This window comes from Pecten maximus, chromosome 4 (assembly GCF_902652985.1).
Source record: "Pecten maximus chromosome 4, xPecMax1.1, whole genome shotgun sequence".
NCBI lineage: Eukaryota > Metazoa > Mollusca > Bivalvia > Pectinida > Pectinidae > Pecten > Pecten maximus.
In genome coordinates this window covers 25542054-25556035 of record NC_047018.1, presented here as the reverse complement: position 1 = coordinate 25556035, position 13982 = coordinate 25542054, and the positions used below count along the sequence as shown (strand labels likewise).

The following is a 13982-nucleotide window of genomic DNA, read 5'->3' as shown; positions in this document are numbered from 1 at the left end:
GCCCAAATAGGGGAAATAGAGGTAATGCCTTTAAATCGCTACTAGTCAAAAAGTTCTTATTGGATTTTGACCAAATTTGGTCAGAAACATCCTTTGGGGAAGGGGAACAGATTTTGCATAAATGGTGACTCTGACCCCCGAGGGGCCAAAGGTGCAGGGCCAAATAGGGGAAATAGAGGTAATTCGTTTAAATCACTACTAGTCATAAAGTTATGAATGGATTTGAACCTAATTTAGTCAGAAACATCCTTGGGGGAAGGGGAACAGATATTGCATAAATGGTCACTCTGACCCTTGAGGGGCCAAAGGGGCGGGGCCCAATAGGGGAAATAGAGGTAATGCCTTTAAATCGCTACTAGTCATAAAGTTATGAATGGATTTGAACTTAATTTGGTCAGAAACATCCTTGGAAGAAGGGGAACAGATTTTGCATAAATGGTGACTCTGACCCCAGAGGAGCCAAAGGGGTGGGGCCCAAATAGGGGAAATAGAGGTAATACATTTAAATCGCTACTTGTCATAAAGTTATGAATGGATTTGAACTTAATTTGGTCAGAAACATCCTTGGCAGAAGGGGATAAGATTTTGCATAAATGGTTACTCTGACCACTAAGGGGCTGGAGAGGCGGGGCCCAATAGGGGAAATTGAGGCAATTCCTTTAAATCGCTACTTGTCATAAAGTCATGAATGGATTTGAACCCAATTTGGTCGGAAACATCCTTGCGGGAAGGGGAACAGATTTTGCATAAATGGTGACTCTGAACCCCGAGGGGCCCAATAGGGGAAATAGAGGTAAAGCCTTTAAATCGCTACTTGTCATAAAGTTATGAATGGATTGGATCCCAATTTGGTCAGAAACATCCTTGGGGAAAGGAAACAGATTTTGCATAAATGGTGTCTCTTACCCCCAAGGAGCTAAAGGGGCGGGCCCAATAGCGGAAATAGAGGTAATTCCTTTAAATCGCTACTAGTCATAAAGTTATGAATGGATTTGAACCCAATTTGGTCAGAAACATCCTTGAGGAAAGCGAAACAGATTGTGCATTTAATGATGACTTTGCCCAAAGTTTTGGGGCCCCATAGGGGAAATAAAGGTAATTACTTTAAATCGCTATTAATCATAGAGTTATGAATGCATGTTTGACACTTAAAGTTTAAGAGTCTGGACTTCGTTATTTCTATAAAGCAGTTGGGATCCCCACACTCTAAGCATATAAAGCATTGTTTGAGGTTGACAAATAAAACACTATTTTGACATTTGGTCAAATCCAACCAGGTGAGCGATACAGGCCCCATGGGCCTCTTGTCATGTATTTATTGCTGAAGTTTAGGTGCTTGGTGAATAGATAATGTATAGAAAGTTTGGGATTATGATCTGATTTCATGCAATCCATTGACATGCATCATGAACATTAAAGATTTAAAGATAAATTCAGTAGTTGTCATATTTCATCAGAAATATCCGGATGTACATGACATTGCACTTTTTTAACAATAACAATGGACAGTAAATCATTGACTTGAGTATCCAATCTGACTGGTGTCTGTTAACAAGAAATCCATCATTGTGGAGTGGAAACAGGCAGAGATTGATTGAACTCTTTAAACTTTACCCTTATAAAAGAAGATGACCCTAGCAACATAAAACCCAGATCAATCAATGTTTATGGAAGAGAAAAACATCAGGATGAAAAATTGAACAGTGAACAAAAACTGACAAAGGTATACTAACCTTTTCTAGAATATTTGAACCCAGGAAGTATTCCCAAAAGGCAGGTTTAAGAGGCTTATCAAAATCCTCAAGAAGGGCAACTTTGTAGAATTACAACTTTGCTAGTTGCTTCTAGGGAGATGATTGTGGGATCTTGCTGACTTCCTAGACAAGACCATTGATACCAAGCTTGGAACAGGTAGTCTGTTTCAGAATATGCAAGGCAATAGTCATCTATGAAAAGTGTTGTTACAGAATGTCGAACAATGTTTTTTTTTCCCCTTAGTAAAGATGTCGTTGGCAATGCATTGAAGTTATTTTTCGAAATGCAGATACATGAATTTATATTAGTTCATTTATCCGAAGGGCATGCAAGCTAAGGCCATGGTGTGATGTCTGTTGTCTACGGATTGCCTTCTTTTTCCTACAACTTCTCTGCGATCCAACGGTCAGGTTATGATATTGGGCCAGTAGCATGCTGGGACGGGTGCCTGTCAAGTTTAAAGATAATAAGTCTCAAAATGACTTCTCATAGGGTCATACTATTTGGCCAGTAGCATACTGGCATGAACAAGCCATAGTGGGGTCCGATGTGGGAATATGATCCTCCTTTGAACACTACCATTTTTCAAATGACTTACATTGACAAACTTTCAAGGTCAAAGTGCTCAAATGTGTTAAAATCTGAAAGCCCTCTCAAAATTCATGACAATGATCAACTTTTGACCACACAGACATAAAGTACAAGAGCATAGAGGTAAAATATATCAAAATCTTTTAAAACAACTTCCAAGTACCTAAGGGGCCTTATGCAAGGCCAGCAGCATCCTGAAATTAAGAGACAATGGGTGTATTAGTTTGTAAATGTATCTTAATCTTATTAACTGAGTGGTACAGACATTCATAAGTACATAAACAATGTATATACAATGTACATATGGTTTCTCTCTGGGTATGTTGTTTAACCTCAACAAAATTGAAATTAAAGGTGGAACAAATGATGCTGTTATAATGAAACTGAAATAAATACAAGACAGGAGAGCTTTTATAGAAAGACATTTATTATGTACAAATAAATAAGTACATCATAGGTCTTGCTTGTAACAAAACAAAAGCAAAATAACAATGGCAAATATAAAATATGACAATCACAAATAATATCTAGATACCATAAAATGAAATTTGCAGGTCGCCATGCTCATCATGTGAAGACCAATTAACTAATGGTGAATATATTGAATCCTTTTGATTAAGATAACCCATAACTTCAAATTACATTGATAGGAAATCAATTATTAATGTACTGTAATTGCCAATTATCTCTATTTTGAAGGAAAAATCACCCGACCTGCCCCCCTTTTTTTTTACCTAATTTTAGACTAAAAATATCGGGAAACTTCAATTTTTGAAATTGCTGTACTGTTTATCGGTCCCTAAAATTTCTCGACACTGGTATCAGTGATAAGTCATAATTACAATTAATAACAATACTGAGTGGGCAATGTGCTACAATATATGATGAATCTAATTCAGAAGTGGTGATAAAGAGTTTCATTATAAACAATTACTACAGTACTAACAGACCTCAGTACCAAAAGTTGTAGAATTACTATGTCCACATGTAAAATGAATCTGGTGTATAGATTGACGGAGAGCAAGTCAATACGTAATGTACAGGTGGGTTTAACTATGTCAAATCAAAGACCATCTTAGTACTATAGACAGTACTATGTCAAATGCTATGTTACAAATATGATTTACATTAATATACCAACATACAGATTATTGCACTGTCTTTATGCGTTTCATTGCTGGCATTCCAACAATTTGTTACTGCCTCTGGCAACCCTAGATTTTCTCTCTATGTGAACAGTGAGAATATATTTTGTGACCAGTGTGGTTATCTGCTAACACAGCAATACCTGTAGATTAGTATCTTCTGGTTAGTAAGTCTAAACTTAATCCAGAATTAATTTCAGGTAGTAAAGCAAAAACTGACACTTGTTTCATTTCTTCTATATCGAAAATTGTTTTTCATAAAAATCACATTAATTCCAAGTTGATGACATTTCCTTACTAACATCTACATATCCACATTTAGATACCGTTTAAGTGCCCTAACCTGTGGAGTAGGGCTAAGGGAGGTAACTGTATGTACAGACTAACAGTTGAGTATGCTTACTGTGTTCATAGATAGCTTCCTCCACCAATACCTAGTGTGAGTTTAAAGGACGAATCAAGGGGTAAAGAGCCATGAGTGGGCCACAGTAGGAACAACAGAAAACATTGTGCAAGTCTAACAAATTGGTACAAGGCTTAATAGATTGGGAAAAACGGACATACACCCAGGCAATCACATATAAAGTTATCATAATGAAAATAAAATGTATAAAAACTTAATGAGGGCACCACAATGCTACAAGAAAGATGATCATGAACAATGCTCTGAAAACTGGTACCATACCAATAAAGGTTGTGGTAATGATAGGACGTTACACCAGTTTATCTGTTTGACATAATCACTGTGGTTGGTACTCCGTGAAGAGGTTTTACAGACCTACACAAGTAAGTTACTGAATTACCCGGATACTTTTTTTCCTTATATTCTACAAATCGATATGATACCCAAAAAAAAAGAATTTTTTTATACAGCATAAAAGCAAATGATTGTATTTATTATGGTTGCTATTAAATCCTATATATAACCATAATCAATGAATTTGATTTATATACTGAACAGTTACTAAAACTACTATTTGTTCATATGGGGTATCCTGAAAAGTCTGTATCAGGAAATGACTGAAGTATTTTCAAGTCAACAAAGGAATTTATCACTAAATAACATTCAATGTTAATATCATAATGTAATGATTATACCTTATGATGATGTTTTATCGTTTCAGAGGAATTATGATTCTATGAAATACAGTCTAGCATATGTATTTTACCAATACCATAATATTGTGATATAGTTTTGTATTTACCAACAACTTAATGTACAAGTGTTGAAATTGGTCTCTATTGACTGCATGTGTAGTACAATATATTGTATTTATGTACAGTACAATATAAATTTGGTGTAATATATTGTATCAATCAATTTCAATACATTTATACAATATGTATATTGTAATGACTGTCATTGAAAGCATATGTGTACATTGTATTACACAAACATTGTAGTAAAATATTTCATTTATTATACAATGTATACAACATATTGTACATCTGTATTTTAGAATTTGATTTAACTGCATGTACATGATGTATTGGCATAACTATATACGATATCTCTGAAAACCTTCACAAATTCCCCGTCTCTAAACGATTAACTAATGTATATATCAAGACCCAAGTTGTTTTTGACAATGAAGTAAGATGTGATACAATGTGACACACAATATTGACAGATACAAAGCCTTTTTCCTCTGAAATAATTTTACAGAATTCTGCTGAGTACAAAAACAGTATCAAAGGGTCACTGTACTTAAAAAATAACTGATGTTACTTTTGTTATTAATTTGTGTCTCATATATGGCGATGGCAGAATTGACACTATGTACAATTATATTCTGACAATTATACAGCATGTTCGTACAAATATAGATTTATAAAAAAAACTCTGTTCTCTGACATCAAAGACATTTTCACAAGATGTACACAGACAAAATTTTACATATATATGTACAAACATTTTGATTATAAAAACTTACTGTTGAATTCACTTCCTTTTTTCCCTCGACTTACAGTTGAGTTTTAGCATCTGGTGTTATTTGCAATCTTCTTTATACTAATGTGTTATGTCTGGACATTGTAACATTCCATTAAACTCTCATAAAGAACCTCATATATGTCAATCAAACACTACAAGGATTAAGGTGGTGCTACCAGACTAACAGATCTTAGGATTAAGGATGTGCTACCAGACTAACAGATCTTAGTAATAAACAAGTTATTTGTGCATAAATGATAAATATAATACATATAACACACTTATACAATTAATATTTAATGTATACTGAAAACCCGGTATGACAGCACTATCATAACTGGACATGACATTCTAAATACTTTACAAAATGAAGTGCAATCTATTACAGCAAAATATGACAGCACATCCATATCGGTAATGTGTGCTAAAATATGATACTTCAACAACACATCGGTAATGTGTGCTAAAATATGATACTTCAACAACACATCGGTAATGTGTGCTAAAATTGTTTGCTCAACATCATGACAGAGGTCCTTATTAATGATATTTATTTTGTCTCTGTTGGGTATTGAACCCAGGAGGGTATTGAACCCAGGACCTCTGACTTACAAGTCTTATCCTTAACCGATTGAGCTTAAGATAAGACTTCTCCAGTGAAAAGGTATATTGTGACCAGTATTTACCAGGGTTTAAAACACACCCTCCAAGAAAGAACCTGTCCTGACTTTCCAGGGGTTACAGCGATCTTGTGAAAGTAAAGTATAAATTCTGTGTCCTTACATGGGTGTCAATGTGACAGAGGTCATTATCAAAATTTATTTCAATACCCCGACTGACTTACGATCAACAAATCGAGCTATGAGGAGTATATTGTGGCTAGTATTTACCAAGGTTACAATCATACCAATAATGTGTTCTTAATTATCAGATAAATTCAATGTATTCAATGTCATAATAGTATGGTGTCCTAAATACACTGTATCATAATTCAACAACGTACCACTGTCCAGTATGTGCGTAATATCATACCGGTAATCTAATACCATATCATTAAAGTGTGCTAAATATGATAGTGCAGCCATACCAGTACCAGTAGTTTGAGCTAAATTAAACGGTAAATGTACAGTGTAGTTATGTAATGTATGCAAACATAACAAAATCATACAGGTACTAGAATTAGTACATGTAGAAATTAGCACTATACAATTCCAGTATGTTTATCAAAATATATCCCATCCTGTCATAAGTTAAGCACAGAACCAGTAATGCTCTAAATACTACAGCACATCAACACAGTTACTGACAAATCACTTGACTAATGTAAATGTTACACTTAGACAAACTAACTGTACAATGCCCTCCCTAGTCAATTTCACAAAATAGCACTCTACTGATGAACTATCAGGGGTTTGTCACAAATTTCCAACCGACTATTCATATATGTATTACGGTATAGTAATACTGGAGGGTTGGAAATCAGTGCCAAGTCACTATGGTATACATGGTTTTATCTTAAGGAACAAATATGTGGGGTTTTTTTTAATGCAAAACTGTTTTCTATCATACCTGGTATATCCTCAACAAGAAATACGTGAAAATAAATGTGTCGTCTGTCCCACTTTTTCAGTATACTAAGCATGTTACATGGGGACTCAAGGATATATTTGAAGACTAATACAATTTATTGCTTTTCTTTTAAGTCCAGAAATTTGAGGTTTTACCCAAAAAATACAAAAATCGTAAACATATTAGTAAAGAGTGTAATGTGTTCAACTATACATACCATGATATACCTTTAACCCAAGTTTGGTTGCTCTTGCTTTTAGAGTTTGTCAGAAACAGCCTAATATACCGGAGCCAAACGTAAAACATAACATTGGTCCCCCCCCCCCCAGTCCAGAAATTTGAGATTTTTACTGCAAAAATGCAGAAATCCATGAAATTTTTCAGTGTAGCAGGTTCTGCTGCCCATGCTACAACTGAGGTTTTGTAGGTCTAGCTTTGGCAGAAACAGAGCTAAACACAAAACCTTAACATTGTTGACGCTGCTGCTGTCGGAAAAGCAACACCTATGTGCCGCCTTTTCTACATCCATTGGAGGTGACACAATAAATTGACTTGGAAAAGCAATCGATTTGTGCAGTTTCAATTTCGAGTGTATTTGTAATGCTGTATGTTTAGCAAAAATAAAACTGCTGTATATTTAAGTGTCATAGAGTAAAAATAAGGACTTTACAGTAAATATAAAGTCTATAAAATAAATACATGTACACAGCTAAACTCTATACAGTTATGTAGTAAATACAATTTACTTAACTTACTACTATGTACATGCAATAAATTTCATATTTTATACTATACAGTAATTGTGTTTATGTACAGTAAATATATAAGCACTTTACACTCCTGTAAATATACCTGTACAACATAGTTAATGTATCTACTACATGCCTGTACATACATAGTAAATATATTGTTATGCAGTATTACATACTGTAGAGTTAATCAAATTTTAATCCAAATTATCATTTACAAATTATAGATTAAATAACATAATTAAATATAATACTACAGAAAAATTTAAATCATGTTTAAGAAACTGTAGAGACATTAAATATCCATTGTGGTAAACCCACGATTGATTGCACTTGATAAGTGTAGTGTAGTGCAATCAAACGTGGGTATCCGACAATGTAAATATTTGACTTATAAAATAGTTTGGCTGCATACATTAATGTATTCCGGTTATACAAACCTGTGGTTTTTATTTTACAGATAGAAATACAGGTTTTTAATTAATATTGCCAATATCCAAGAGATTCTCAATTGACTGTTTTCTTCTGGCAACCCCAACTGACCTCATCATGGTCTGTAGAGATAGTGGCTTGGAAAAACTCAACAATGTCCAGGTATATGTTGAATGTTGACTGCTGAATATAACGCTGGGTGACTTTCTATACACATTCCGATGTTTACCACATTGAATAGTCTAGGTCGTCACTGTCGAATACATAGAAATAGCCAAGAATTGTCAAAAACACTACAGTGTTAGCTGCCAACACCAAAGCACATGCTCCCCACTGGATCTGTAACATAGAATATTTTATTAGCTTACATGAGCTGAAGGTTTGTTTGATTATTATGCATACATAAACATCATATAATGGTTCACCCACTTAGAGCTGTCCATGAACAATAAGTGGAAGACAAGATTTTCAGAACGTATCAGGCATTGTGTCCCCCGATGAGTTTATGTAGTTGATAATGGATGCTCTTTTGAAAGATGTTAAACTGAAAGGTACCATACTGAAAAAAATAAATATTTCTACATTCTTAGATAAAATCCTATTAGAACATTTCAGCCTTTTCGTGAAAAGTGTATTTTGTAATTTCATGTACACGAATAACTAGCAGTATTTTATGATTTCCACACAAGTTCAGTGATAAAGTCACATCAATATAAATTACCAGTTAACTGTTGTATACTTCCACAATGGTAGGATTTCCCTAGACTAACTTACCACACTGACATGAGCGAATACCACTGGTAAACCCATTGAGGACACAACTATCCCTGTGGTGACGAAGATGGCCATTTCTAAGCAGGCACTACTGGTCGTGTCAAACGAATTCATACATCTCTTGGAAAGGGTGATTGGCAGAGGAGCCAAAATATAGAAAAAGAGCACAAACAAAGGCCACCAGTTGCTGAAGGAAAATTAAAAGGTTACCATAAATATGTGTATTTTGATAATATAGCTGTTGTTGGATTAAGTAATTTTTGGAATTGTAGTTTAAACTGATCTGGATTTTTATATGTGTACATATATGCTTTAAACTCAATGGTTATGCTCAACTTGGTAAGATGTCTTTACATAGCTAGGAGGCTGTGATACAAGTCTAATTCACGGAGGTCTAGAAGCATAATGCTTACGATACTAATAGTCCAAAGATCAGGTAAATCAGGTAGAATGTAAGTACCAGTATATATATCCTATTTTCAATACCATTAAAGTACCATGTACATGTACCAGCATGTGAATCTTTATACAGTACTCTTTTTAACTTTGAAAATTTACTTCTGTTTAGATCAATTTTAAATTCGTTGTGATTAGATAATCAGTTATGGCCTGTATGAAATATTTGCATAACTTTCTCAATTTACAATAAGAAATCATGCTTACTTGAACTGTGGAAGAGCACATCCTAACACCAAAAATGTAATACCAACTGCTGCTGCAAATGCAAGGCTTATCAACCTGAAAAACAATAACGAATACATACAAAGAGTATTCTACAATTAGACATTCAACACCAATTTGTAAGTATATTCAGGAGTAATAAACCAAATAAACAATCTATAACAGGAATAACTCCATCACTGACTTGATCTTTACTACTACCGGTAAGTCTTATCAATACAATTTCTTTCAATGAAATTTCTAAAAGTCATTCATTATCAGAAAATATAAAGTTTGATCAGATCAGTTGTAGACATGTATAAACATTTGTGTCTAGTGCATTAATCATAGCAACACCTTCCTTATCTAAAAACAACAAAGTGGGAAAATAAAACAATTAAATATATATACATTTTTGTATATATATTTTCTTAAAAAACAAAACAAAAAAAAAACAAAAACAAAAAACTTAGGAGTAAAAGATAAATACTTACGCTGTTTTGGTTATCAGGAAGGAATTGATGTGCATGAAAAAAAAAAAACACGACATTTATTACCACAAATTGAATATTGATTACACAGATTAAATGCATTGCAGGGATCAAGCTAGGGATTTTTTACTACCGTTTATGGGTAGTTTCCCCTCAGGATTTTGTTCCATTTCCCCTCAGAATTCTGTTAAATTCACTGATATTCCCAAATACTCCAGATTTGCTTTCCAAATTAACCATTTGCTGTTTTTACTTGGAAAATGAGTTTTTAAAGCAAAAAACCGGAACTTTGTGATGTTAAAAATTTCCCCATTTTAGAACTGATTTTCCCCTATGGTCCAAAAAGGGTAGTTTCCCCTCAATTCTAGATTATTCTAAGATTTTGAAAAGGTTATGAAAATAAAAGTTCTTCTTTTGTTGTAAATGTTTAGACTTGGTGGATTGATTTTATAAAGGCGTTACAAATTGAATTGCATCGAAGAGGTACTTGCAAAAAACAACTGTAGATGATATGTCTGATAATATATATAGCCAGAATGAAGTGACACAGGTATATGTAGTACAGACCTGTACAGTCTCCCATAATACTGTATTTACAGTACAGACCTGTAGCTATACAGTCTCCCATGATACTGTATTTACAGTACAGACCTGTAGCTATACAGTCTCCCATGATACTGTATTTACAGTACAGACCTGTAGCTATACAGTCTCCCATGACACTGTATTTACAGTACAGACCTGTAGCTATACAGTCTCTCATGACACTGTATTTACAGTACAGACCTGTAGCTATATAGCTATACAGTCTCTCATGATACTGTATTTACAGTACAGACCTGTAGCTATAGTCTCCCATGATACTGTATTCACAGTACAGACCTGTAGCTATAGTCTCTCATGACACTGTATTTACAGTACAGACTTGTAGCTATACAGTCTCTCATGATACTGTATTTACAGTACAGACCTGTAGCTATACAGTCTCCCATGACACTGTATTTACAGTACAGACCTGTAGCTATACAGTCTCCCATGACACTGTATTTACAGTACAGACCTGTAGCTATACAATCTCCCATGATACTGTATTTACAGTACAGACTTGTAGCTATACAGTCTCCCATGATACTGTATTTACAGTACAGACCTGTAGCTATACAGTCTCTCATGATACAGTATTAACAGTACAGACCTGTAGCTATACAATCTCCCATGATACTGTATTTACAGTACAGACCTGTAGCTATACAGTCTCCCATAATACTGTATTTACAGTACAGATCTGTAGCTATAGTCTCCCATGACACTGTATTCACAGTACAGACCTGTAGCTATACAGTCACCAATGATACTGTATTTACAGTACAGACCTGTAGCTATACAGTCACCAATGATACTGTATTTACAGTACAGACCTGTAGCTATACAGTCTCTCATGATACTGTATTAACAGTACAGACATGTAGCTATATAGCTATACAGTCTCCCATGATACTGTATTCACAGTACAGACCTGTAGCTATACAGTCTCTCATGATACTGTATTTACAGTACAGACCTGTAGCTATACAGTCTCCCATGATACGGTATTAACAGTACAGACCTGTAGCTATACAATCTCCCATGATACTGTATTCACAGTACAGACCTGTAGCTATAGTCTCTCATGACACTGTATTTACAGTACAGACTTGTAGCTATACAGTCTCTCATGATACTGTATTTACAGTACAGACCTGTAGCTATACAGTCTCCCATGACACTGTATTTACAGTACAGACCTGTAGCTATACAGTCTCCCATGACACTGTATTTACAGTACAGACCTGTAGCTATACAATCTCCCATGATACTGTATTTACAGTACAGACTTGTAGCTATACAGTCTCCCATGATACTGTATTTACAGTACAGACCTGTAGCTATACAGTCTCTCATGATACAGTATTAACAGTACAGACCTGTAGCTATACAATCTCCCATGATACTGTATTTACAGTACAGACCTGTAGCTATACAGTCTCCCATGATACTGTATTTACAGTACAGATCTGTAGCTATAGTCTCCCATGACACTGTATTTACAGTACAGACCTGTAGCTATACAGTCACCAATGATACTGTATTTACAGTACAGACCTGTAGCTATACAGTCTCTCATGATACTGTATTAACAGTACAGACATGTAGCTATATAGCTATACAGTCTCCCATGATACTGTATTCACAGTACAGACCTGTAGCTATACCGTCTCTCATGATACTGTATTTACAGTACAGACCTGTAGCTATACAGTCTCCCATGATACGGTATTAACAGTACAGACCTGTAGCTATACAATCTCCCATGATACTGTATTTACAGTACAGACCTGTAGCTATACAGTCTCCCATGATACGGTATTAACAGTACAGACCTGTAGCTATACAGTCTCCCATGATACTGTATTTACAGTACAGATCTGTAGCTATACAGTCTCCCATGATACTGTATTACAGTACAGACCTGTAGCTATACAGTCTCTCATGATACTGTATTTACAGTACAGACCTGTAGCTATACAGTCTCCCATGATACGGTATTAACAGTACAGACCTGTAGCTATACAATCTCCCATGATACTGTATTTACAGTACAGACCTGTAGCTATACAGTCTCCCATGATACTGTATTAACAGTACAGACCTGTAGCTATACAATCTCCCATGATACTGTATTTACAGTACAGACCTGTAGCTATACAGTCTCCCATGATACTGTATTTACAGTACAGATCTGTATTTATACAGTCTCCCATGATACTGTATTACAGTACAGACCTGTAGCTATACAGTCTCCCATGATACTGTATTAACAGTACAGACCTGTAGCTATACAGTCTCCCATGATACTGTATTTACAGTTCAGACCTGTAGCTATACAGTCTCCTATGTTACCAAATTTACTATTTGACCTAATAAGTGCACCTGTCTATGAATGCACATTTCATGGACTTGCACTCACCCTCTTTTCCAGAAAAAAAAGGTGTGGACACACTGACGTACAAATTGTAACTGGGGGCTCTAAATAGGGCAAATACTATGCAAATTCTCTAACCAACTGATACTACATGGCACTCAACCCAGTCCTGCCTTTTTTCAACCAAAATTTTCAACGAGATTGAAGCTTCAGGCAATACACATGATTTGTTACATGTGCATAAAATGTACAGGTTTTGATATAACACAACTTCAATGTCTGAAAAAATGTCATGTTACTATAAGCATGAGATTCCTTAGAAGCTGTGATTGCTAAACAGTTATAACTATGTTATATACAGTCAAACTTGAGCTTCTGGTAATTTGTCAATGTCAGTTCATTCTCATGGGGGTTGTTGTGTTTCATTGCATGTGCATGCTTTTACAGAAAACTGAAATGTGTTAGATATTTTGATGCCATAGACACCAAACCCGGTAATCCCTTCCGGAGTGTATGTGACATCGTTGTACTGTTACACATCAGTGGGTAGCTCAGAAATTGTACTTTGTAGACACACATCATCACATGTGACACAATGCAGTCATGACTAACTCTATATAAATCTCTCCCATTAGTGGGATTACAGAAGATCTACTAAGAAAATAGCGTTAAGATAACATATATATCAATATAATATTTATAATAAAAACACACACATATATATATATACATATAAACAACTATATCATGAGTACGTCCCTCATGTGACAGGTAAGCCTTATAACGTTACATTTCTCTGATGTCAGTGATGACTTCATGATCACCTGTCATCCAGCTTGTTTGAGCACCAATAAATAACACACCAAAAAGTATATTGAAACAACCATCAAAATATACTAACATTATACATTTAGAATCAAA

At 34.9% G+C, this 13982-nt stretch overlaps 1 protein-coding gene across 1 annotated transcript; it reads right to left on the bottom strand.

The window, feature by feature from the left end:
- Nucleotides 1-2753: 2753 nt before the first annotated feature.
- LOC117325606 (leptin receptor overlapping transcript-like 1) lies at nt 2754-10889 on the bottom strand. The gene is made up of 4 exons (XM_033881951.1): nt 10103-10889; nt 9612-9686; nt 8949-9135; nt 2754-8513 (listed from the first exon to the last, which is right to left on the bottom strand). Exons 1-4 carry the CDS (start codon nt 10156-10158, stop codon nt 8400-8402), a joined length of 432 nt encoding a protein of 143 aa, XP_033737842.1. The 5' UTR covers nt 10159-10889; the 3' UTR covers nt 2754-8399.
- Nucleotides 10890-13982: the final 3093 nt, after the last annotated feature.